Raw genomic sequence first — 25,276 nt, forward strand, 5'->3', positions numbered from 1 at the left:
AATTAGTTTTGGGTTTTCATTAATAATAATATTATTAAACAGCAGTTCTAATTTTATAATTTTCGATTTTTTTATTTTGAAGACTGCGTGGATGATTTTCTAATATTTGGTACAGGCAGAACATGTACAAATTTGATGTTGATGTTGATTCTCACATTATAACATAATTTTCAAAAAAAAATCAGTAATGAAAAGCAGAATATGACAATGAATGTAACAAATATTTGAGAGTTTGTTTTGGCAAAATGTCTGTACTGCACAGCATAAAACTTAGTCTGGAAACACCAAATTATGTATAATGTCACCTACTGGACTTAGATTAAACACCTTACTACACACAATGTGTGCAATATGGTAAGCTCTTTTTGGTAATGTAGGTTTTGCCATCGTTTTAACAAATTCATCTTCCAAACAGCTTCTTTCTGGAATTTCTAAGCTTGTATTAATGGAATAATCTCCACTGGAAACCAATGTTATTTAGTCTTTCTTTTAGACATTTTAAAATTGTGCTATTAAAGAGTAGATGTCTTTCATCTCTGATGTATAAAACGACTTTAGAGTGTAAGCTCCATGGAGCAGGGACTTTTTAGTCACAGATGCTTGAAAAGAGGCTGGTATCTTTCAGATGTTATTGACATTTAAATAACTATCAACTGATATGCAATGGTTTTAGAACAGTTTCATGACAAATATAAATTAATTATAGAAACAATTGTTTCTATAAGGAAATATCCAAAGTATCTTCAGAAATATAAACCAACACACATTGTCTGCATGGGTTTTGCTTAATGGTAAAATACAGTCTCTTGAAAATCAGATAAACAGCTGATGTGAAAAATTAAAACTATTTATTCTAAGTGTAATCTAAGCGCTCATGACTTCCTAACAATTCAAATACACTTTTCTTGTAAGTACTTCTGAATTCAAAATACATTTCCTATTTCATATCCTATAAAAAATTGAGCTCTTCTAAATTGTATTCAGATACATACATTGCAAAAAATTAATTCAAAATAGGTCTTTTATACTCACATGACTAGAGAACAATTTCAAAATAAACACAATTTTTCTTCTCCTGTTTCATTTGGCGAATGTATTTGTTTCTCAGTTTTTCAGTATCATTGAGCAAATAAGTTCCTACAACCTACAGCCTTTTTATTTCAATATAATTTCATTATATTAAAAAGCATAATTGGATACTAAGCTATTTCTAGTTATGTGTTAGATACTGAAAACAGAGTGACGCCACACAAGCTTTTCATTTATAATATTTTCTTTTGCTTAGTGTTGTTGAATGCTGGCTTTTTCTGATAATGTATAAATTTCATGTGGTAATGCCATAAGGCTCAAAAAATTGTTCTATATATATGTGTCAAAACACTGTTTGTTATTTCACAACATTGATTTCCATTAGCATTCATAGAAACATTTCAATTCTGTTAAAGCTTCTAATATCTCATTTTTAAAACATAGTTTGGCTTGTGTGGACAGAAGCCTCATATCAGAAATGTGTTCATTTTTACAGCAAGGCATATGAGTGGTGAATATATTTTTGCAATGAGACTGAGTGCACAAGATTTTTTTGTGCTGAAGTAAAAATCAATATAGCAATAAGTGAATGCATTTTGGATATATCTTTTTCTCTGTAGAAATGTTTACAAATTTATATAAAAACAGTGCAAAGGATGAACAAAGATGAAATAATAAACTGATCTAATGACAAAGGGACACATCCTGTTCACATATTCATAAGACTTGTAGCAAAAATATGTAGCAGTACATATTTTGCCTTTAGTAATAGGCAACAGTTGTAGCTTTCCCTAGCGAAAGCATATGAGCCAATCGCATCACTGACAGCAGGTAACAGATGTAACAAAGAAAGGTGGTGTGCCATAATGTGTCAGCACGCAGAGTCACTCACAGTACTCCCATGAAATCAGTAGCAGAAATGTTTATAGATTCTAAAAGAATTAAAGGTGTATTATCCTACAGAACTTAGGAAAGCTCACACATAATAACCACGTTGTAAATAACTCCTTTCCTTCTAAACAAAATTAACATGTTGCCATGGTACCCAAGAGGAATCCCATGATTCTACTTCAGGCAAACTCCTATTGTTCTGAGTAAAAGATGAGCAAGGACCACAGCAAGTAGCCCTGTTGTTTGCGGAACAAATCATCTGGCTATGTAAATCTGCACAACATTGTTGTTTCAAAAGGTCATGTTGCTTTTCTTCTGATAAAAATTGAAGTCCTACACTTGCAATCAGATTGTATTTAACATGAAAATGCTAATAAAATGCCCTGTCTCTGAAAAATACCTGATCTTCTTCAGATAGTTCTCATTTTGCAAATATCATGGTTATTTCAGCATAAAACTCTCTTATAATAAATGTAGTACTTTGACAATTGATAAAAAGGAAATAGATATATGAGTTCAAATGAAATTCAGTCAAGACTTCCCCTTTCACTGTCTTATTTGTTATTTTACAGCAGTATAGTCATTCATGTACCCTGATACCATTTCTTGCAAAGAAAGAAATCTTAATAGCACATTTTGTAACCACTATATAGGTTAGTATTTATAGGAGTGTTCATATTGTAAAAGCTTTTCAATATAGATTACACTATAAATTTGTTGAATTTTAATACTCTTACAACTTTTAGAGTCATGTCTATTTGTAGGTTACTTCTTTCTTTTTGTCCAGGGGGAAAACAAAAATTATATAAAGAACTTCCATAGCATTCACATGAAATCTTTATGCTTGTCTTTCCAGGTCCTGAAGGGATTTCCAGAGTGCTTACAAGCTGACATTTGTCTGCACCTCAACCAAAATTTGCTTCAGAATTGCAAAGCTTTCCGGGGGGCCAGTAAAGGCTGTCTTCGAGCTTTGGCTATGAAATTTAAGACAACACATGCACCTCCTGGAGACACTTTAGTGCACTGTGGAGATGTTCTCACTGCTCTTTATTTTGTGTCAAGAGGCTCCATTGAAATCCTTAAGAGTGACATTGTTGTAGCCATTCTTGGTAAGTACATTATTACAAGGCATATTAAAAGAGTCAGATTTAAAAAAAAAAAAAATTATTGTTGTTCCTGGGACAGGAAATTTGTAAATATTTACTAACTATTTTTTAAAATCAAGCAAAGAAATAATTTAAGAAGGAAAATCTACATTTCTGCAATAATTCATGTGCACCAAAGAGCCCACATCTTTGGATTTCTAAAGATTTATCTTTAGTCACATTAATGCCTAGGTAAAAGATAAGCTGCAAGTTGAGGCAACCAGATTTCCAATTATTCCAGTTCTGATTATACAGCAAGATCTAAAGTCAAGACCACTCTGTTCTTAAACAGAGATGAAGGTATTGAGACACATAGATTCCTCTATTTGCTAACTGGAGCAATCTACTCTGGGCATTTAAAATGTCTTCTAGAGATTTTCAGAAATATCTGTTTCTGCCCACTAGGCATAAAGGAAAAGAAGAGAATAACAGATAAATTTTATCTAGAAGTAATGACACCAGTGTTTCCTCTATATGTCTTATTAACACATTCTTGTTTATATAGCATGATGACTTTTCTTTCCTAACAAAGTTGGTTCAGGACAATGCTCAGTCCAGCTGGGAGCTCACCTGCAGCTGGTTAGCAATATGAAAAGTAACATAACTAAAACCTTACATAACATGACTACAGATTTGTTTCTCCAATTTTATATTAGATAATAAGAATGCAAAGAATAATTGAGTAGATGAGTAAGGATTTTGATCTACAGAAGAATATACCAGCTGTAATATCATTCATATGTTGTCTTTCCATTAACTGGCCACTGTAGGAACTTAGAAAAGCAGCTGAAGCAAGATGTGGACTGGGGGCAGCATGTTGCTATACTTTGACTGATTATTCTGTTTATACTTTGCAGGGTGGATATGTGAGCAGAACAAAGGTGTGCCTAAAGCAATCCTTCCCTAGGTTTAGATAGTGTTATCAAGATAATTTATCATCTCATGCTGTTGCAGCTCATCAGCTGGGCCAGCTTTAGGCACAAACAAAGTAGGGAACATGCAAGTATAACACTGTGAGTTTTTACTTGCCCTGATTATGAGCAGTGTGGTTCATCAAGGAATTCATCTCTCACATCAAAAACATGTACATTTCTGCTGCATCCAAAATAAACTGAGCCCACATCTGCTGCGTGATCCATGAGGTAGGAATCTGCCTATTGCTGGCTCCAGTGAATAAGTCGCTGGTATTTTGAAGAATCTACAGAAAAAGATAGAGGATATAAAGGAAAATTACTCTGCATTGAAATCACTCAGAAACCTAACAGTTTATCAATAATTAGTCAAATATTTTCAGTTAATTCCTCTTTCTGAAAAACCTACACAAAGAAATGGACATAAAAACTACTCAGTGCTTTGTGCTCTGGACAACAAGAGTAGTCCAACACAGGTAGCATGGATGAAATTTTCACCTTTAACAACTATTTCAGCATCATCAAAGAAATCAAAGTGTTCTGAGAAATGGGTTTCTCCCCAGTTTTCCTCAAATCATGAGGACTGTCTGATGTGGATGAGTTAAGTTTCTTTAATACTGATCTGATGACAGTAATTCTTCATCTAATACCTAGATAACAGAAGGTCTCTGAAATCTCCTATCTCTTTCGGCTTTGCAGACAAGATATAAAAGTACTCCAACCATGTCAATACTCTTATTGCAGATAAGGTTTTATATGCCTTGAATAAGGACATCTGAATTCATAAACATTTAGGGCAGAAGGAGTATATTGTCAAACCCTAATTTTGTCTCTGTTTCCTGTTACATTTCTTATCTTTTACTATCTGTTATATCTAATGAACTGTATTTTATGAAATAAAAACAATAGGTTTTGCTCTGAAGATATGAAGAGATGAAAATAGGATCCCTTTTCATGACAGTTTATTTCCATATTTAATCACCTTTATTGTTAAAAATGTGTGCTTTATTTCCAGTATAAAATTGTCTTGCTTCAATTTCTTTCCATTGGTTCTTCCTATGCTTTCCTTCTTATATTGTAAAGACATTTGATACAAAGTAATTTTTCCTCTCTAAAGAGGAAAAATTATATTCAATATAATCAGGTTATCTCTTAATCTTCCCATGTTCAAGATCCTTACTATAAATAAGCCCTTAAATTACCTTTTTGCATTTTTAGCTGCAGTTTTCAACTTATTAAAAAAAAAAGGAAAAACCAGAACTGCTCTTAATAACCCAAAGTGAAAGGCACAAATGTTTAACAGAGACAAAAAATCGCCACTGTATTCTTTTTTACCTGTCTGTTTCTCCTTTGCCATGATCACCATTCTTTTCCACAAGTGTTTTCTTAGTGCCTCCCCAACCCCATTTTGCAGGTAACCCTGAAGCCCTTAGTGTAGAGTATATTTTCACTGGTTTATGGCTGCAGCTGCTTTGCATTGATGAAGTTTAGGTGCAGTTTGGCAAAAAAGAGCACTTAATTAGAGATGACAATCTTAACAAACACCTATTGCAAATATGTCAACATTGATTGGAAGAATTGTAATGGTATCAAAACAGAGGCAGGCATGTTTAAAGAGCTTGTTCAAAAGAACTCCTGCATCTTAGAAGCTTTGCATTCCCTCCAAAAAATATAAAAATTAAGTAATTTTCTACTAAAATATATTTCAAGTACAGTCAGTTCCTTCATATAATTCTCAACAAAATGATATTACAGGCCAGACAAGTCCAGTACTGGACTGGACAATAGAAATTTCATCTTTGCTGTCATAATACAATTGAAATTACCAAATAATGCTTTTAGAAGAAAGGACAAAGGAATCTGCTCAAATCATGTTGTTTTGATGAAACTGAAGAAAAATTGTGATGAAACATTTACTTAGTCCAGTTACATGTATTTTCATTGATCTTAATAATTTCACTTTTAATACTTAATAATACTGCTTTTGCTTTATATATGTGCAATGGGAATCTGACTGTATCACTTCATGTAAAACCAAGTATTCTACACCTCTGTCATAAAGAAATACATTATTCAATGTAATGGCTTATTCATGTTTAAAATAATAACCTCTGTTTAATTTTCTTTCTGCAGGGAAAAATGACATTTTTGGAGAGATGGTACATCTTTATGCAAAACCAGGAAAGTCAAATGCTGATGTGAGAGCTTTAACTTACTGTGACTTACATAAGATCCAGAGAGAAGATCTACTAGAAGTTTTGGATATGTACCCTGAATTTTCAGATCTCTTCCTCACCAATCTGGAGCTAACTTTTAATCTGAGAGATGAAACCACAAAGGTACATATAATAAGTTATTTTTCTTTCTTAATATTGGGCCAAATCTGTCCCATAGTAACAAAACTTGAAAATAGCATTTAAAAAAACTAAGATTAACAAAATTAAAAGCTGAAATCCTGTATTAAAAAAATATACTCTCCTGATTGCTTTACTGAAGTCAGTTAAACTCAGCAGAAGTCAATGAAATTATTCAGATGATGTTAATCTAACAGGATTTGGTTCTATATTTAAATAGTATTAAGGCCTCACCCAGGGGGATTTTGTTAAAGCCATGGAAAATATGGTTTTATTAGATGACTATAGCCTAGGTCACCACAAGGGGTACTTTTGACACTAAATGTAATTGTACATCCATAAAATAAGGGTAAATCAGATTATCCAGATTCCTTCTGTGTCTAGCAATAGAAAATATTTAATTGCCTTTCAAATATGAACTGTTAATTCCCTTATCTTGGCATGCACTCTACCTCCTAGGGGACTAAAAACTTACAAGGGACTTTTCAGCTTTCACTCAGTCTTCATATTTGCAGGCATTTCTTGGTCTCTTTTTCCCACAGTGACTGTCCTAAGTTTCCCCTTTTGGACAAATTAGATCTTCAGGAAAGTCAAAATATTACCAATGTTTCCCAATTTCAGACTGACAGGGTTACTCTAACTTGGGAAAGCAAGTGGACATTTGGCCAAAGGGGGAGTGGGGAAATTCTCTCTTGTGCTGCTGAGGCTAAAGGCTTTCCCAGAAGATTGCAGGTACCCCAGCCCTGGCCACCAGGCAGGGACTACACTGCCCACAGAATGACTGGTTTGCATTTCATTATTTCTGAGATAATGCCATTTTGTGGCTTTCTAAAAGAAAAACAGAGATTCAGTGAGAAGGATCTAACATAATTTGGCCTCAAAGGCCTTCTAAGAAAAAAAGGAGAAAAAGAACACTAAGTTTTGGGCTGTAAATCATAGGGACATCTTTGCTAATCAGGTGTGGATCCTTATTTTTAAAAAAATTATAAAAAATAGAGCTTCTAACAAGGAATGTCACTTCTTTCTACTATGACCATTTTTTTATAAAATATCATTCTGAAAGTAAAAGACCAATTATATTCTTTTTTTCGGTCATGACGTTGTATGTATTGAAAAGGTCATAATTATTAATTGCATGTAAAACGCAACACAATGAATGTATAGTCTAGTGATAAATTTAAGTTAAAACTGAACGTCCATATATTTGAAAAATTTCTTGAGGATAATTTCACATTAGTGATTTAAGTCTGAGTAATTATATCTTGCAATTACATTGTCATCAATGTTTTATCATTATTTTTTCCTTCGATCAGAGACAGGGAAGGCAGGAGAGGCTCAGCCATGCTTCTGAGCTTGCAAAATCACAGCTTTTCTTTAGCAATTCCACTTACTTTCCACTGTCTGTTGCAATCCAGAAACTCATCCCCCAAAAGAAGTATTGAGCACATTCTCATTTTCAAAACATCACTCAAATCTAAATTTGTTATCAGAGTAACAGGTGCTTCTGCTTCAACTTCTGCTCCTGCCCTCTTGTTTGTATGCAAGTACCTTTTTCTTCCTGCAGTTATTCCACCAGTGGGCCACCACTGAAGCATATTACTCACCAGGTTTAAAGTGAAGGGAAAGAGAAAGATGTAAATGTTTCCCAGCTCCCCTCTGCCCTTCTCCCACATGCAAATCTGATTACTTGAGTGGTATGGGAATCCTCACTAGCACAGGGAATGGAAGTAGGTTGAAGCCAATGCCATGGGTATGTACACAAAGAGCAAAACTGGTGTTATATTTGCTAATTTATAAATTTCTTAAAGTAGAAAAAACAAGAGTTAAATACATATTTTACCTACTGGTAAAAAAAGCACTGCAATCTTCTTAAGATGGATAGAAAAAACCAACATTGTGTTCTGGTACAGAAATAAGTATCTGAATGCTCTATATCTGATAAAGAGGAAGGGAGGGTCTAGAAAGATAAAATAATGAGGTAAAGTGCCTGATGCTTGTTAGGCTTATATTTATTGTAAAATATAACCTTTATAATCACTACAAACTGTAACCTTTATAATAATTACCATCAGTTAAATATAAATATAATTGCAATTAATTACCACTTTACTTCTTGAAATAGTATACATTCTCTGTTAGAGGTTATTTAATTTTTTTCATTAATTTGTCTAAGGTTACGTAAACCAGATCTGTGCAAGTTTAGAGAAGTTGATAACACATGAACACATGTATTTCCATGTAAACTTATTATCAGTATAATTTTATTTCACCATTGTTGGTGAAATAAACAATGACAGTGTTGGTTTTCTCAATTTGCATAAACTTTTTTAATGTTAGCCCTGGGCAATTCCATTCATTAGCCAATGATGGAGAGGCAGATGCAGACTGTCTTTAATATTGCCTTTTTTAAAGCTTGAACATGATTAACAGTCAATCACCTATTGCAAATCTGCCCTCTTTAGATGGGACTAATCTGTCATTTTGTTTCATATTTCATTTATCAAGTCTGACCTCGTAATTAGATCACAAACTACCAATGATACCAATGGAGAGAACTGCAAACTACGAAGACGGAAATTGTCCTTCCAAAGTGAAATAGAGAAAGGTAATTAACTTCATTTCTTACGTGAGACAGCACCACCTCATTATTCATTGGCATTTCACTTGGTAGTGCTGGGTACATTAGGGTCCCTTGTTGGCTGTTACTGGAGCAGCCCTTGAGAATCCAGCTGGGCAGCAAAACTTCTCTGTGCATTAACCCCTACATGCTTATGTATAACTAGAAGAGACAAATCTCACACTTCCATGATTTCACATCTGTCTGTGAAGAGCTGTTCCAGCATTAAGCCACCTTATTGCCTTTGAGGCATGCATATATATATGTGTATTATCTCTTAATATCTATTTTCTGAGACGCCATGTTTTAAACTGTGTGAACAACCTAGTCTGTGGATTATTTTATCTCCTCAGCAAAGTGCTTTGTTAAACTTGCTGCTAGGCACTGTTTCTCCCTGGAATTGAAATATTTTAAAAATTTAAAATTTAAAATATTTCAGGACACTGTAGATTCACCATAGCTGGATTTTGATCCATATGGTAATGTGTAAAAGACTGTTCTGGCAAAAACTTAGGTTACATTTTATATGCTTATATTCACATTAGCAGCTTTTGAGAGTAAACCTAATGAAGGAAAATTCAGTGAAACATTAAACTTTTTTAAGTAAAAAAAACCTTTTTTTATTCAGTACTGCTAAACACCAGGAACTGTAGACAGCAGATCTGGTCAGACAGCAACAGTCATGAAGACAGCTAAGCTGATATTCATGGATTTTCATTTTTATGTAGGGAAAACACAATTCCTTGAATACCATTGCACTTTTATGGTTGAATGGTTTGTCTGACAAATTAGTCTTTCTGTTATGCCTGTCTTTCACAATACACAGTTAAAATTCAGTCCTAAATGCAGCATAACACCAATTTATAGAGTAGCAGAGTAGCTGATAATAAATGGCAACAGTTTAAATATCCATAGCAGGTATAAAGCTCAATGAAGAGACTCTAATCCAGAGTGTGGCTTCAGAACAATGACATTCCTGTTCGATCAAAGAAGCATCTTTAGGGCAGGAAGCCAAGACTGACAACAAATCTGTCAGGAAAATGTCCCCATGAAATATTCAATCTGCTCTTCACAAAGAATCTGTTGACAGAGATACTTTGCCTGACTAACCTTCACATTTCTTATGAGAAAACATATGCTGCTACCTAGACAAGATGGAAGTGATCTTTTATGTTGTGCCTGCTGTAGAATTACAAATAGGCTACTCAGGTGTCAGTGAGGTTCCGAGACCCAAAGCTTTTATGGTTCTTGCCCAGTCAATTACACCGTACATCATCTTTAAACATTTATTTGCATTACTTTTGAAAGAATATGATTTCCCACAGTTTTGTCTCTGAAAAAATGCTTGCATCATTGGGGAAGAAGAGGCAAGACTGGCAGGCTCATAGCCCTGGCAATGATTGTACAGTACCTGGTAATATCTGGGTTAGGCAGAAGTGAGGTACATTGGAAGTCCATCTGAGGAGAAGAGAAAACAAGTAGGAGTCCTTTGCCAAGTACTGAGTATACTTTTGGTCCAGTGGCTTACTGCCCCTCTCTGGTCTCTTTTCAGATTCTCTACGTGTTCCCATGGCCACAGCAGACACCTCATAGTCATAGATCTTCAGTGTTACTTTTCTGTGGCACTTCCCACATCCTCTTTGAGGTTGTAAAGTAGATTCTACTAGAGGTACTGCTGGTTTTTAAAGTAATGTTCTATTGATTTCAACCCTTTATATGTAGGAGGGAGTGGCATCTTATTTTGATCCAGCATAGTCAGTGTATAATGATAAATATTTGGAGATGATCCTGCAGAGTTTTTCAGAACTGGAGGAGAAAAGACACAGTTTCTGAACAAACAGCTGGAAAATGCATTTCTGGCCACAGTATGCCAAAAGGTAAAAAACATGTGTGTTGTATGAAAATCATATTTTGATTTCAGAACTACAGTTTGAACAGGATAGAGACTCCCAGAATTCTTACTGCTATATTTTGATATTTTATTTTGCAAATAAATTTTGTAAATGCTCTTCTTACTAGCATTCTTTACTTTCAGCTGTTGACCTACTAGTATATCATGCAGCTTGAAATTTTATTTTTCCCATCTTTAGCATGATCATTATGTTTTCTCTGTTTTGGAGTGCTAAAAATGGGATTGTGTTATCTCAGTCTTTAGTTCATGGTAGCCTGATTTGGACCTTGTTTCCATGGTAACTCTTCCTGCACAAGTTTTATCGGGGGTTAAACAAAATCAACACAGCTCTCTTTTATGCATCTGTAGTTAATACCCCTAGTTCTCCATTTTCGCACAAGATCTTGTCATTCCACATATGCATAATTCCACCATTTCTATCCTGTGTCAACAAAAACTGATCTTAACTAGTAAGGCTTATAAGGACTCTGTCATAGTGTGATTTTAGAGGCTACGAGACTGTTTGAGGGACCAGCTTGTTCTCTGGCTTCTAGAATCAGTTGCAGTCTCAGAAGAGGTTCCCTGCAAGAATTAATGTTCACACTACATAGCTCACACTTGCTCCCACCCTAAAGAAATTTACTGTATGTCTTTCAGAATAACGGATGGTACTTCTTGCACAGGTGCAGGTGCAGACTTAGCCACTTCTCATAGATCCTTGACAGTCAGCCAAGAAACTCTGAGACTGCTTAAAATTAGCAGCATTCCTGCCTGGCAGTTCCAAACAAAGCTCTCAGCTGGGTTGGCAAGTTAGCCTCCTGCTGAAAACTTTGTGACAATGAGCTGGTCCATCTATACTCAATTGTCCTTTTTAGCAGTGCAGAATACAATTTTTTTCTTGCCCATTTCTCATTTACTTCTAGCAGTTCTGTGTGAGTTAGCTAATTTCAAGGGAAATACATTCAGGCAAGAACTTTCTTTTTCTCTGCTAGTTATGAGTGCAGGTCTATTATCCCATGCTGAATAGGGCACTTCTAGAGTTGTTTACATCAATATAAAATCCAATATATGGGTGGAAAATGCACAGTGTAAGGAGACTCACTGAAAGCCTGAAAATTTGGGGCTTTGAAAGGACTGTTCTGAAGTTTAAACATTACCATTTTTGTAGCAACTTTTTAAACTTTTTGTTAATGTTGGCTCTAAAATCTTAACTTTCTTGGGACTGTTCTAGTGACAGCTGGCCCAGAAAACTTATAAAAAGAAAATTTTAGTTCCATGGATGTGATTTTAAGTGATCACTAAGCAAAGTTCTCAGAGATTCTTGTGTACCCTGGGGTTTGCACTCGCCCACGTCGACACAGATCGTAACAATCAAGTGGGATATAAAATACATTTTGTTTCATTCTTAAAATATCATTAAGTAGTAAACTCATATATTGCTTAATTTGGAGAGTTATGTTTCCTGATCAGACTTTTCAAAAAGTGTCTACTGATCAATTCTCAAAGTAAGCACAAAAGCCAGAATTCTAAAAAACTTCTAACTGAATCTTGATTAATGTAACTACCTTAAGTGTTCATTGCTTGTAGGTGTTTTTCAGGCTAAGAGGCCAAGCCATATTAAAACAGATTTATTACATGAAGTATCTAGAGGCCATTTGATAAGAGGCCATAATCTATCTTGATTTAGATATAGAAGACAAGGAAACGTTTCAGGAACTGATTCTCCTGCCTGAAACTATGGAGTACAGACAAAAGAAAGAAAATGGAGATGGAGGGCTGTCGCTCCATCCCTAACATGTCAATGTACTGAAAATGGCACAAAATAATAAATGAAAGACTTCGTATTCCCTTGACCTTTGAAATTCTTGGCTTTTTAAATGTGTCTCAAATTTGGTTATTCAAAAACTAGCTCTTTTCTAAGCCCTTGTGAAAATAGGGACATGGATCCGTATGGAAAAGGATCAGTCTATCATAGTGGGGGGAGGTTTCAGTACCTTCTGCTGTTCCCTATTTCCAAAATCACCCAGACTTTAATGGCTCAAAGATGAAACATGACAAAGGACAGATTAACTTACCAAACATTCATAAGGAGTGGTGATACAGAGCAGTAATTTGAACTCTCTGCAGTACAGTTCATTTCTTCCACCATCACTATTGAATCTACTGGAAACTTTCAGCAAAATTGCCAGAAATTCTATAACAATGGAATAGCTTAATCTATTGTATCCACCCATAGTAGACTTATGATCTCCCAAATGATTAATGAAATTGGAATTAAACAAATCTTCCATCATTAAAAATAAACACAGGAAAAAAATATAAACCTTAAAAATGTTTTAGCTTTCCCAAAATACTTCTAGCAGCCTACTTTTCTTAGGATTAGGGATCTTCCTGCATAGTTACTAGACAGACAACATTTTTCCTTGGTGTTAGTCAAATACCGCACACATATCTGACAGTGCATTTCTAAGTAGGGGGTCCTAAAGATAGGTGGGATATTTGAAGAGAACCATAATGAGTAGAAGTGAGGAAGAAGGAGGAAAACAAGCATGTGCTAAAGAATGCAAGAACTTTCACAGCTCAGGTTTCAGAAGCCACTGTAAGTCTTTGGCATTGTTTCAGATTTTGAGGTCTGACATATAATTGAAGGTGCTGAAGCAGGACATCTAGATACACAAATTCAAGTGCCTGGTGGAACTTCAGGCAAATTCTTTCTACTGGTTTATGAAATGTCTCAGAAATGCATGTGCACCTTTAAGACCTCTTTTCTCTGCCATGATCTGAAAATGGCTGTGCTTTGATATAACTGCATATGTTTCAAAAGATTATTTTTAGGGAGGAAAAAAAACTCTGATAGAAACTAGCTATTCTCAGTTGTTTTTCCTTTCATTTAGTTCTGCTGAATATTATGCTGTTCAAGGGCATAACTATAATATGATGCCCACAGAAGGAGAAAATGTATTCATGTAGGCAATTCTAATCTTATCACAAAAATCTTGTGCTCTTAAGAAATTAATTTTTTTATAAATATGTAATGGCTTCAGAGTTCATTACTTTGCTTTCTTAAATTTCTAAACTGTATAATCCTGTGGTACTCAAATTTGAAGAAATATCTGTATCACTGAATAGGCACTGTGTGCTTTATCTCTAGATTTGATTATAACTAAAAAGCTGCAAACATACTTTCCACTTTTAAAAGTAAATTGCAGTGCAACTATCCATCAGAATACTATGTGATTATTTATATTACCAAAAGAAAATAAAGTATGTGTAAAAGATAGTCTTTATATTAATTGTCTCATTGTACTAAGTATTATTGTTGATAATGTGATATACAAATGGTTTTCCGAAGACCCTTACTATGCAAAGTGCACTGCAGATTTTAACAGTTCCGTTTGTTTTCAGAGCTTTAGGGCCAATGACTTCTCCTGACCATACCAACTTCTATTTTTACAGACAAGATAATTTGGAAAATATTTAGATCTGAGTTGCTCAAGTTATCCAATAGACTTTGTACAAAGCTTTCAAACTATTTCTCTTTCTTGTGCACTCTATCTGTGATTTTTGTATACCGTTTTCATGCATTAAGACCCATCCAAAAAGTAGGTAATTAGACATTTTATAAATTTGAACGGTGCTATAATCACCAATGATGTTTCACTAAGGAGCAAGAAAAACCTCTAGCAATACCAGTTTATGCTTTCTTATCACTTAAGTTATCAGCAATGAGGACATTATGGTTTTACTTTCCTTATTTTTTTTTCTTTTTTCCCCTACTATTTTTTCCTCAGGGATGCATTGGTCATATGCAGATGTTGGAGCAAACTATGCTTTTGGCAGGCACTCCAAAATGTTTATGAAGGCAACAGTTCTCAGTTTACCTGATCACCAGTCATGACTTAAGATGATCAGGACAAGTTGAACAGAAAAATTTCTGTTCAACTAACAAGTGGTAGAATGCTTTGTTCAAGTTTTTAGTCTTCTAGAACAGACTTTCAGATGACCTCTCCTGGAACACACTCCTTGTCAGAACAGGAGTTAAGACTGGCTTTGACAGACATCCAGATGTCCCGAAAGGTCAGAGCTCTAAGGCCAAATTGATTCTCAGACAAGAGCTCAAGCACTAAAATTCAAGGTTCATTCTTAGGTTTGTTTAAGTGGATTCAGGGTAAGTTATAATACTTTTTGAAACATCAGGGTTAAACATCTCTAAAGACAAGAGCAAAACCAGTTTTCAGACAAGCCTTCTGGTAGCAAAGGTGAAGTAGCTCTCATTTCAAATGCTGCATAAAAAATTAAGTGCTGAATTTTACCTGCAGCTTGTCATACATTTGTAAACATTATGAGGAACATTTCCTTCTCCCGGTGGAAAATAAATCCATGGGATTTCCTCATACTGTTTACCATAAGACTGGTTACAAAAGAATAAAAACTATTTAACTTTGTTCTTTTAGTCTTAGATAAATGAACAATATGGCAAAAATGTTCACCATAGCAACACTTATCCACTGAATGACCAGACACTGGGTTGCTGTTCATTCTCCTGTGTACAAGCAGTCACCTTCCTCCTTTTTGACATGCTTCCTTTAGCCAGTCTATCAAAAGGCACACAGCTATATCTAGCAATGTACTCCAGACCAGTCACATTCAACCAAGTATGAAGCAAATAGCAAGAAAAAATTTGGAGCATTTTAATTAGCAGTTTAATGATCCTAAACTTACTGACTGGCACTCTGTACAGTGTTCAGCTTGAGTAGACTTCTCTGGAGTCATATATTGGTCCTGCTGCACAGTACCAGTACCTTTTGATATTAGATAAATAAAATGTATTGCTTATAATGTTCTTGCACCACTAAGTGAAAAGCAGGGATTTCAGGACTTAGGATTACCATTTTCCCTGACTGGTTGTATGCTGTTCCCCATCTATATGATGGGAAACATAGGTATGGTTTGAACACCAGTGTTCAAATTATTCTTCAACAGCTTTTGATTTTTTGACATTTTGAAAGTTTGTACTCTTTCAACCCTGTTTGTGGTATTGTATTTAACATACTGTCTGAAATATTTGGTCACTTTTCATTTAAAATATTTGTTCCCCATTATAGTCACATAAAGTACTTTTCTGCTCTCTGACAAGGTAACAGACATTTTTAAATTAAAGAACAGATAACAAATAGTCATGATGGCTAGCAAATTATTTGTTCATACACAAAAACACAGATGATCACCACAGGAATACTTGTGAATATCACACAAGAACGAGCTTGTAACAGTTGAATCAAAATACTTGCTAAGAATCTGAAGATCTCCAGACCTTCTGAGCCACTAATCATCCTTCCATCCAAGTCACAGTGTGCATTTCTCCTTACCAAAGCATGCACTTGGTTTAGTGTAAAACAGTATGGTGTGTTTTTAAAAAGGAAATGGAAAATGTCATTTCTGCTGAACAGATTTGTAGTGGTGCAGATAACGATGAAGATTGTCTGTATTATGGTTTGGAATATAAATTGCTGCTTGCAGGAGAGAGGAAGTCATTCACCTCATTCCCTACACAAAATTGAATTTGTCTCAGCATATTTTGGGATTTTTTTTATTGGATGGCTGAAAAGGAAGTAAAAATTTGCTACCTTCTGAAACACTAGGCTACATAGCTAACTTGAATAATGATGACAAATTCCAGTTAATGAAATTACAGCAGTATTAAACAATGCTGCTCCATAGGTAATATATTGCTGACACTTTCACCAATACAGGTTGCAGTAGACTGATATATTAAGAGAAAGTACCTCTATGTCATGCAGACTGGCACTACTTGAGTAATGCAAAATTTCCATACTGCAGACCATACCACACAAAAGAAACCTGTCTGACATCTGGTAACCATCCCACGAAGTAGGATTTTATTGCCAGTATTTCTGTGAGTCACTGTCATAGCTCTATGACCCAGACTTGTGACAGCCCCACTTCTTCCCTTCCTTTGCCTGTGTTTGTGTGAAAAGCAGGACACAAACTTTCTGATAATTACTTTGAAGATTTTGGACTTTCCAGACAGCAAAGGTCAGAGGACATTGCCTGTAAACTTGACAGACACCCAAAACACATAACACACGAAAACAGTCCCATACAGAATGTATACATTTTAGTAAAGAATTTATACATTTTAGTGAAGCAGGAAGTTACAAAAAAAATCATCTTCAGTAAAACTGTTTCTAGATGTTTCCAAATCAGAAAGTGAAAGTTTTCTTACTGGAAAAGGAGAGAGAAAACACTAGAACTGGTGCAGAGGGAGGAGAGGAAGGTGGAATTTAATGGTTACATTTGGAAGAAGAACAGAAAGGGATAAATAAAATATTTAAAACACTTTTCTGTGTGGAACAAAGTGAACGTATCCATACATACACAGATAGATAAGTCTTCACTTCTAGGAAATCCATTCCAAACCAATGACTGAATTTCATTACAAAAAGAAGGAGAAATTGGAGAAATTCACATTCTGGAAAAAAGAAACCCTACCTATCTATTATTTGTAACTTACTTTCCACTGAGCTGCAGAGGCGCTGCTAAGGTGTTGAGCAGAGGTACAGAATTGCACCATTATCAAGTCCTGAAGAGTCAATAAAATAGAGTCATTTCTATTTTAATCCATAGCCTAGGTGCAAAGTGTCACAAGAATATCCTCCAGAGAGAATAATTTTTAGCATTAAATAGGAGCCTTTAAAAAGGAAAACAACTTTTGACTCTCTGAGTATAGCCAGATGCCTAGAAGATAAAACAATGGCAGTAAAGCCAAAGATGTCTATTTTGAAATAGATCAGCTGATGAACAAATCGTCCCTGATTTCAAGAGGCAGGAGCCTACATTGAACAGATCTCTGCCTTCCTTCTCATTCCAGTGAGTTCATAATACTTGGACAGCATTTGGAAAATAATGTGTTCTGTTATTCTGATATAGATGGAGAGATATCAACTGAATTACCCTGGTTTTACAGCAGAGTAATTATTAGCAGAAGCTGGCATCATGTTTCTAAATATTTTAGTGTTTTATGAAAATAAGAGAGAAGACAGTCTGCTGTATTTCAGCTGCTAAACAATTTTTTCACTAGAGTCTCAATGACCCCTTCTTAAAATTAGTCCACTGTTTGATTTGTATTCCACAGAGTGCTCATTACAGCTGCCATTAGTGCACAAAATCCCATGAACATATAAAATTACCCTAAAAATTGGTAATTTCAAGCTTTCATTAGAAGGTCTTTTTCACAGGTTGAAGTCAGTCAAACGCTAAGTAATTAAGACAATTTACTGTAGCGTGACTATGTTTTCAATATATTCCCACAAGAAATACCATAGGAGACATCTATAATAAAAATTTCTTATGAAGCTTTCTTTTATTTTTTTTACTGTTTTGGAGATGGAATTGCCGAGAACATGGCACTTGAGTCTGAACATCCCCCAAGAGCTTTTACACTGCCAGTCCATTTGAAGTTGTTTCGACAATTTTGCAGCACCTGACCATACCAATATCACTTAGAGACAGTTGTCCTGCTTAACAGAAGCCCAGTAAAGTCACCTCTGTTTGGGGTTGTGTTAATTGCCCTTGGAGACTCTAGAGGGTACAGGTACAGAAGGCCTGCTTTGCGATTGGGTTTATTTTGCTTTGTTGTTGGGTTTATTTTCTTTACCATTACCTGGCCTCACTGCTCACAGATTTCTGGACCCTTGAAGAGTGCTCTTTACAGATACTGTATTCTTTTTATGTGCAGACAAAGGCAGTTAGATGAAGCCACAGTTTCATTTCCTTATAGTGACCAGAAAACAGAGAAGAAACCTAGGGAATATACAGAATGTTGGATTAGCCACTGCTGTAGGCTATAAAGACTACAGATATTCCAGAACTATGTTGATTAGTAATTAGCACAAAGCAGATGGGAAATCATGCTGTCTCCCCAGGAACTTAATGCAAACTAGTTACAGTATTTATGTGATGTTGAGACTATCCTGCTAAAATGTGTTTTAAATAAATAGCAGAACTGAAATTATCTTGACATTTTGGTTAAAAATAGGTAAAACCAAATAATGAACTGGAAATTAGCTTCAAGTTTATGCTGAAGAGAGATCAAGACTTCTTTATATTAATAAATAATTATTCTAGGGTTTAAATCCTATTTAATTCTTACAATATGTTTTTAAAGATATCTGCTTTCAATCTAGGCTTACTTGACATTTCTTAAGAGAACTAAATCTACTCCTGCTCACTACAGACCTTGAACATGATTAATGAAAGACTCATTCTCAACTTGACTAGTATACTGCTACTATATATATCACAGACTGTTGTTTACTTTTGTTATTCAAAAGATTAAATGTTCAGAGAATTCCAGCTCTAACGGCTAAGGAATTTGGGCTACTTTGCAAAGTTGTTTTGAGGTGATCCCATAAGTCAGACTAGGAACTCCTTCCTTTTATTTCTCCCTATCATATCAATCCTGTAATAAATATGGAAAAATACGCTCTCTGGTTAGGTGGGCCCAGAAATTTTGGGAATGAGTGGTTAATTAATACCTCTAGTATTAATTAGAGGTAATTGATTAATGCCTCTTGTGGGAAAAGGATAATCAACAAATATTCTCTCATGTGAGAATAACTTAAACAAGTATTTCTGATACCAAGTCTAACATATTAACATACGGTTAGCCTGTTAATACTGTAATAAATGCCCAATAATGAGAGAAATTGGAAGACAGGATGAAATATTTCATATTTTGTAAACACAAAGGCTTCCTCAAATTTCATCCTCATTCAAAAAAAAAAAAAAAGAGCACACAGGAGGGTTGTGTTGGATAGAGCCTTTGTTGTTTTGATACAAACAAGTTTTGCAGAATGAGTTATGGTTTATGGACTAAGAATCTTTGCTACATACATACAAGTGTCTTCCAGGACTTCAAAAGAAATATAAAACTCCTCTGACAGAAGAATCAAGAAAAGGCTTTAAAGAATTTTTTTCTAATAGACAGTGAACTTCCTACTTCATATAAGAATCATGTCCATCCTCAGACCATAATAAACTAGAATAAACTTTCAAGAATTGCTTATTTTTGTATACAATTATTTCTTTTTCACAGATTATTTCAAAGAGAATGATCAGGGTGATCCTGAACCCTCGGGAGACAGCACCAGATACTATCAATCTATTAAGAAACATTTTGAGGAGAAAAAAAGTGGGTCATCATCTTTTGTGTCCTCCATTGAAGATGAGCAAAAGCCCCTGTTCTCTGGGATAACTGATTACCCATCCGTAACAGAGAAAACCACAGAGATGGACTTTGAAGAAATGGATCATGACACAGAAGACATTCTTATTGACAAAAGAAGCAGTTCTTGCAAAGGTAATTCAGCTATTTCTATTTAGTAATGTTTGAGCAGACATCTTTTTAGTCTGATCAACAAAAAATAATTTTCTGAATGGTTCTCTTGATTCTTTACATAATATTTACTCTAAAAAAAGCTTAAGAAAAAATATCTTAGATCAAAAATCATTATTTCTCAAGAGGATTAATATAGTTTAATTCAGTGGGAACTGGATTAAGTGGGAACTGGTTGTCCCCCAGTTCTGTGGGACAACCTCCAAAAGGTCATTATAAGTTTTGCTACAAATCATCTTGTTAATGAACTACCTAAGTAATTTAAACAAACTCTTCAAAATTGTCCACTGGTATTAGACTTCACTGAGTGCCCATTGATGACAGCTGCACTCAAAGCAGTACAGTATCTCCCAAAGGGTATTTGATGTGCCAGGGTTGATGACAGTAAAAAATTATAAATAATGAGTGCCAGTCTAGCTAAACCTAGTGGTAGTTGCACATGCACTAAAAATATGTTTTCAGATAACTAGTTTTATTCACTGCATTGACAAGGCACAACAAAAATTAAGTGAAAAAAAAATCATAATAGCTTGAAAGAATGCTATCCTCTCTTGCTGCACCTGTTGGTTAAAGGAGTGCCGTTACACCACACAGAAGGAAATAATGACTTCCATAACTAACACACAAGAATAAAGATTTGAGCTTTTGGATATGACAAATGATCAGGAACTATTTAGCAATCTCAGACACTTTTACATAGAGTTAAATCACGTAATTAAAATTACATCTAATATACTAAAATATTAATTTTCTCAGTGATGTGAAAGGAAATTAATGAAAACTCCTCTATTAATATACAATCTAGATATTGCTGCAAGTTCATTTGTAATTCTTTCAGTCTGAAGGGAGGAATTACATATTTATTGTTTAATGCTGTTTACCTCAGCAGTTTCCATTGAGACAATTTAACCATTTAACCATCATTCAATAAACTTTAGGCTTCTAGGCTATCATTTTAAATAAGCCTAGTGATTAATCAGACCAAACAAGTATTTTAACATCTCAGAGGTATGAATATGTGAAGTCTGGTCTCTTCAAGTTAAGGCCCTATAAATCCACACCACATAAACTTGCTGTGTACATACTGCTATTGGAAACCTTTCCTTTCCCCTACCAATAGCCAGAAATGTGTCCTTGCAGCTATAGCAACATTTTCCAAGGCAACCTATTGCAGATTTTATTTGAGCTAAATTTAGCATATCTAAAGGTTACATATTTTGATTAAGACCACACTCTTTCTCCCACTTTGTAATTTAGCACTTCTAGTAATTTTATGCAAGGCAATGAGCTTTCTTGCAACATTTATAAAACCTTCAAGGTCAATAAGATTAGCTTTTTCTGATATATGTTTTAAACTAAATTCTTACTTCTGCTATTAGAGATTGATTATAATTTAAATTAAGAGTAGTTACAAACATAATGAACTTGTGAAAAAACTCTGCTTTTATGTATCCTCATATATTATAAGGATACCTTATAAATCTTGGATACAAATGCACTTGTATAAAGCTAGTCCAATTCATTACCACTGTGACTGATACACATTTAATTATTTTTGTTTTGTTTTAAGCTTTGGTCATTACTTCAATGAATGAAAAGAAAGTTAATAATGTATTATATAATTTGGCAGAAGCAGTATAAACATCTCTCTCATAATCTTAGAATGCAACTTTTAGCTTTTGAACATATGGCTCTTTTGTGAAGATCTGAGAATTTTTCTGTAGCTGTTAGCTCTATGTAAAAGAAAAACGCTGTTTTCACTTGGTCATTATTTGGGCTAAAAGACTTATTCTTCAATTCTTTTGGTGAACCTAATATATTTATTGACTTAGTTCCCAGTTTATGATTCTTCAAGCCCTGGAAGACCAGAGTTGGTTGTACAGTTGTAGCTGCTGCTGAGCTTTTCTGGGGTTACTAACGAATATGGAATACCTGAAAAGACACTTAGATTAGTAACACCGTGTTTTATAGAGTATTAGCTTGCTTATGGTGTGTTAACTTATTTTGTCGTTTCAGTGCCAAATAATTTGCTTTGTCACAAATTATGCATCTATTACAATAGTCTCCAAATACATATTCTGGGACAAAACTAGATGTGATTTCCCCAGGATAATCCATAGCATTGAAAATCTGTGATTTTAATGAATGACTTATTGCGTAAAATAACCAACACCTTTTTTTTTACAACATCCATGTTCTTACAGGACATTATGAAGCAGTGAAATGCTCTTGAAATTCAACGCTTTTAAGTCTACTGGATTTACAAAACCCATTGCACCTAAACTCATTGTTTGAAACTTTACCCCTCAATTTTTCATAGCATGCTCCATTCAGTTTGCTGAGAGATTTCCAGCTTTTCCTTGGACACTGCAAATTGTGCCATGTGTGCCTCCTAAAATCAAATTACCAAATGCTTCATCCTTTATGTGACATCCTTTATCTCTTTCTTTCCATTGACTTAAGTTCCTGAGAAGCAGAACAGGTTTCTATGTAGCCAAGATGAAATCTCTCTCCTCTTCCTTCTGCTCAGTGAATAAAATCAGTTATAGGTCATCACATGAAATTCAAACACTCTACAGCTCCAGGAAACCTTCTACCACCTGCTAACCAAAGATCAGATAATACAATAATGACCTTTGTCTGATAAAAACAAAACAAAAACAAAAAAAAAGAGATACAAGAAAGTCTCCCCTTACACTTGGAATCATGTAGTGAGAGCTCCCCTTCCTGGCTAAATCTACTTGAAATACTAAAATACTAAATCTGAAAGGGAATTATTTTTTTTCCTTCCCTTAGAGAAACAATGCTCAATGACACGTTCAAAAAGGATTAACTATTAGCATTTGGACAAAGCTCTTACATGGCACCCACACTGTGGGGTTTTTTTCTCTTCTCTTTGAAACATGGCTCTAGCTGCTATGGTTAGAAAAATTTCACAAAGTGTGAAATGAATGTAACCTATGCTGAGTTAACCATATGCAATGCCAAGAGAAGTGTAAGGAGAAGCTCTGAGCAAATCATTCAGGGACTGATGTGGGATTCAAATCCAACTGCAGATGCCTTAAAAGCAGTCAAGGATTTTGCCCAGCTGTATGCTGAAGCAGCAGCCTGGGTGCAATAAGAAGTTTAATATGTTGTATAACTTCCTGTAGCTAAATAATTACAAATACAACTCTAATGGGAATAGTGCTGAGCAGATGTTAAAATTTTAACAGCCTTTTTTTATCACATCAAAGAAGAATGAATGATTCTGACCAATTTTGACTGTTTGCATGACAGATTAACTCAGAGCAAGCAAAGTCTATGGGGAGCAGAGTGAGCTGTAGAAAAAGCACTGTTCAACCTAAGTACGTCACCTGTAGGCTCTGCAAAGGTCACAGCAAAATCTTCATTCCATATTTGATAAGTGCAACAAGTATATCCTCATGATAATTGATATGTGAACAGGAGAAATGGCATAGAGCTAAGAATGTAAGCTAATTAATAAATCCATAGACACATAAATTAAGTAAACTGAGAGAGGAAAGAGAAATAGCCCAAACCAGAAGTCCAAGCAAAAGCAAAGAGTGTCCCTGAGTTCTGTTTGGTAGTCATATGTAATGCTTGGTCACAGAGATCTAAGAACTGGGAGGGTCAAGCGGGATGAAATTTGGGCACAGCAGGTATAAGGTGAGACCTGGAATAATAATCATCATTTTTTTTATAAGGGGTTGGAGGTAAAGAAACAAATATAAATTACTCACATAAGGAGTGTTTTTAGATACATCATGTTTACCATGAAGCTTCATTTAATATCAAAGTGATCTCTGGCTGACCCAGAAATGCTGAATATTTCATTCTTTTAGGAGTCTGAAATCCTTAAACAAAATGAACAGGTACCTTTCAGCCCACAGTACTCTAGGACTTTCAGAAATGTGCTTTACAGAGAGGTGAACCAATTGGGTGAGACAGTAGTGATGCTAAAAGTGACATCAATGAAAATCAATATCCTTTATGAGAATAATAAGCAGAACCCTTTTGCAAGCAGCATGAGCTGCATTGAATGGCCCTTGCCTCAGAGAAAACATATTATACTTCACCAACCTAAGTAGTGTTACAGTTATGGGTAAGAAAGGCAACTCCTTGAGGCTTGGCACCTTTCTCTAGAGGGGACATTCCAATGCACTGTACCACATGCCCAGTGTGACCACTTTTATCTTTCCTTAAAGAGTGTTAAGGAACAAAGAGAGATGTTCAGTCTCTGGCCAATGTACCAATTTAATTTTCAATGTTTTGAGAAACTCAGTAAGTGGGATGCTTGAGAAGTGTCAACACCTCTCTAAATCTATGCATATAAATCTATACTTTTATATGTTTGGGTTTTTTTCATCAGACATCAACAAAAGAAACTGGGAACAGGAGAACATCCAGGAGTACCAGGACTCCCCAGTTCAACCAGCATTATCCCATGTTACATGGGGAATCTGTGAAACTGAAAGTGATTTTATATATGGGGAAGTGGAGAATCGATTAGATTTACTTCAAGAACAACTCAACAGGTAAAAATAAAGAGAAAAGAGCCTATGTGTGAAAGAATACAGATTACAACTGATATTGATGATGCTACAGGAGGAATGAGTTTGTGCAGGAAGTTTCCAAAAGCATTCAGATCTTCAGAAGCTCAAAAGTACAAACATATGCGTGATGGGAATAACACTTTTTTTTTGTGTGTATGTATTCCTGATATACAGGAGCCTATATATCACCTAAGTTAGGCTTTCCAGAATCTTGGAAAAACCAGTTCTGGGGAATCTGGGTACACAATCTGTAAACGTTGCAAGAATATTGATGTCTTTTGCCTCTAGGTATGCACATTAACTACTCTGAATGGCTTTGCAGTAGAGCCCTTTTCCTCAGCTGACTGTTTTAGACCATCTTTTTAACCAAGAAGTTGTACTGAGACACCTCAAATTGTTAAATTTAAATCTCACCTCATCAAGAGTGCTGTTCCTAGATCACAGAACCATCAAACAATTTGGGT

The 25,276-nt window shown here is 35.0% G+C and overlaps 1 protein-coding gene across 1 annotated transcript in view; it reads left to right on the plus strand.

Annotated features, from left to right (window-relative positions):
- The window catches only part of KCNH7 (potassium voltage-gated channel subfamily H member 7), a 212,881-nt gene that overhangs the window by 182,310 nt on the left and 5,295 nt on the right, over positions 1-25,276 (plus strand). The window contains exons 6-10 of the mRNA XM_053982645.1: positions 2,777-3,029; positions 6,110-6,315; positions 8,836-8,935; positions 19,957-20,220; positions 24,629-24,794. Coding sequence (XP_053838620.1) covers positions 2,777-3,029; positions 6,110-6,315; positions 8,836-8,935; positions 19,957-20,220; positions 24,629-24,794 — 989 coding nt within the window. The remainder of the gene's footprint in view (positions 1-2,776; positions 3,030-6,109; positions 6,316-8,835; positions 8,936-19,956; positions 20,221-24,628; positions 24,795-25,276) is intronic.

The sequence above is a fragment of the Vidua macroura genome, chromosome 7, assembly GCF_024509145.1.
Source record: "Vidua macroura isolate BioBank_ID:100142 chromosome 7, ASM2450914v1, whole genome shotgun sequence".
Classification (NCBI taxonomy): Eukaryota; Metazoa; Chordata; class Aves; order Passeriformes; family Viduidae; genus Vidua; species Vidua macroura.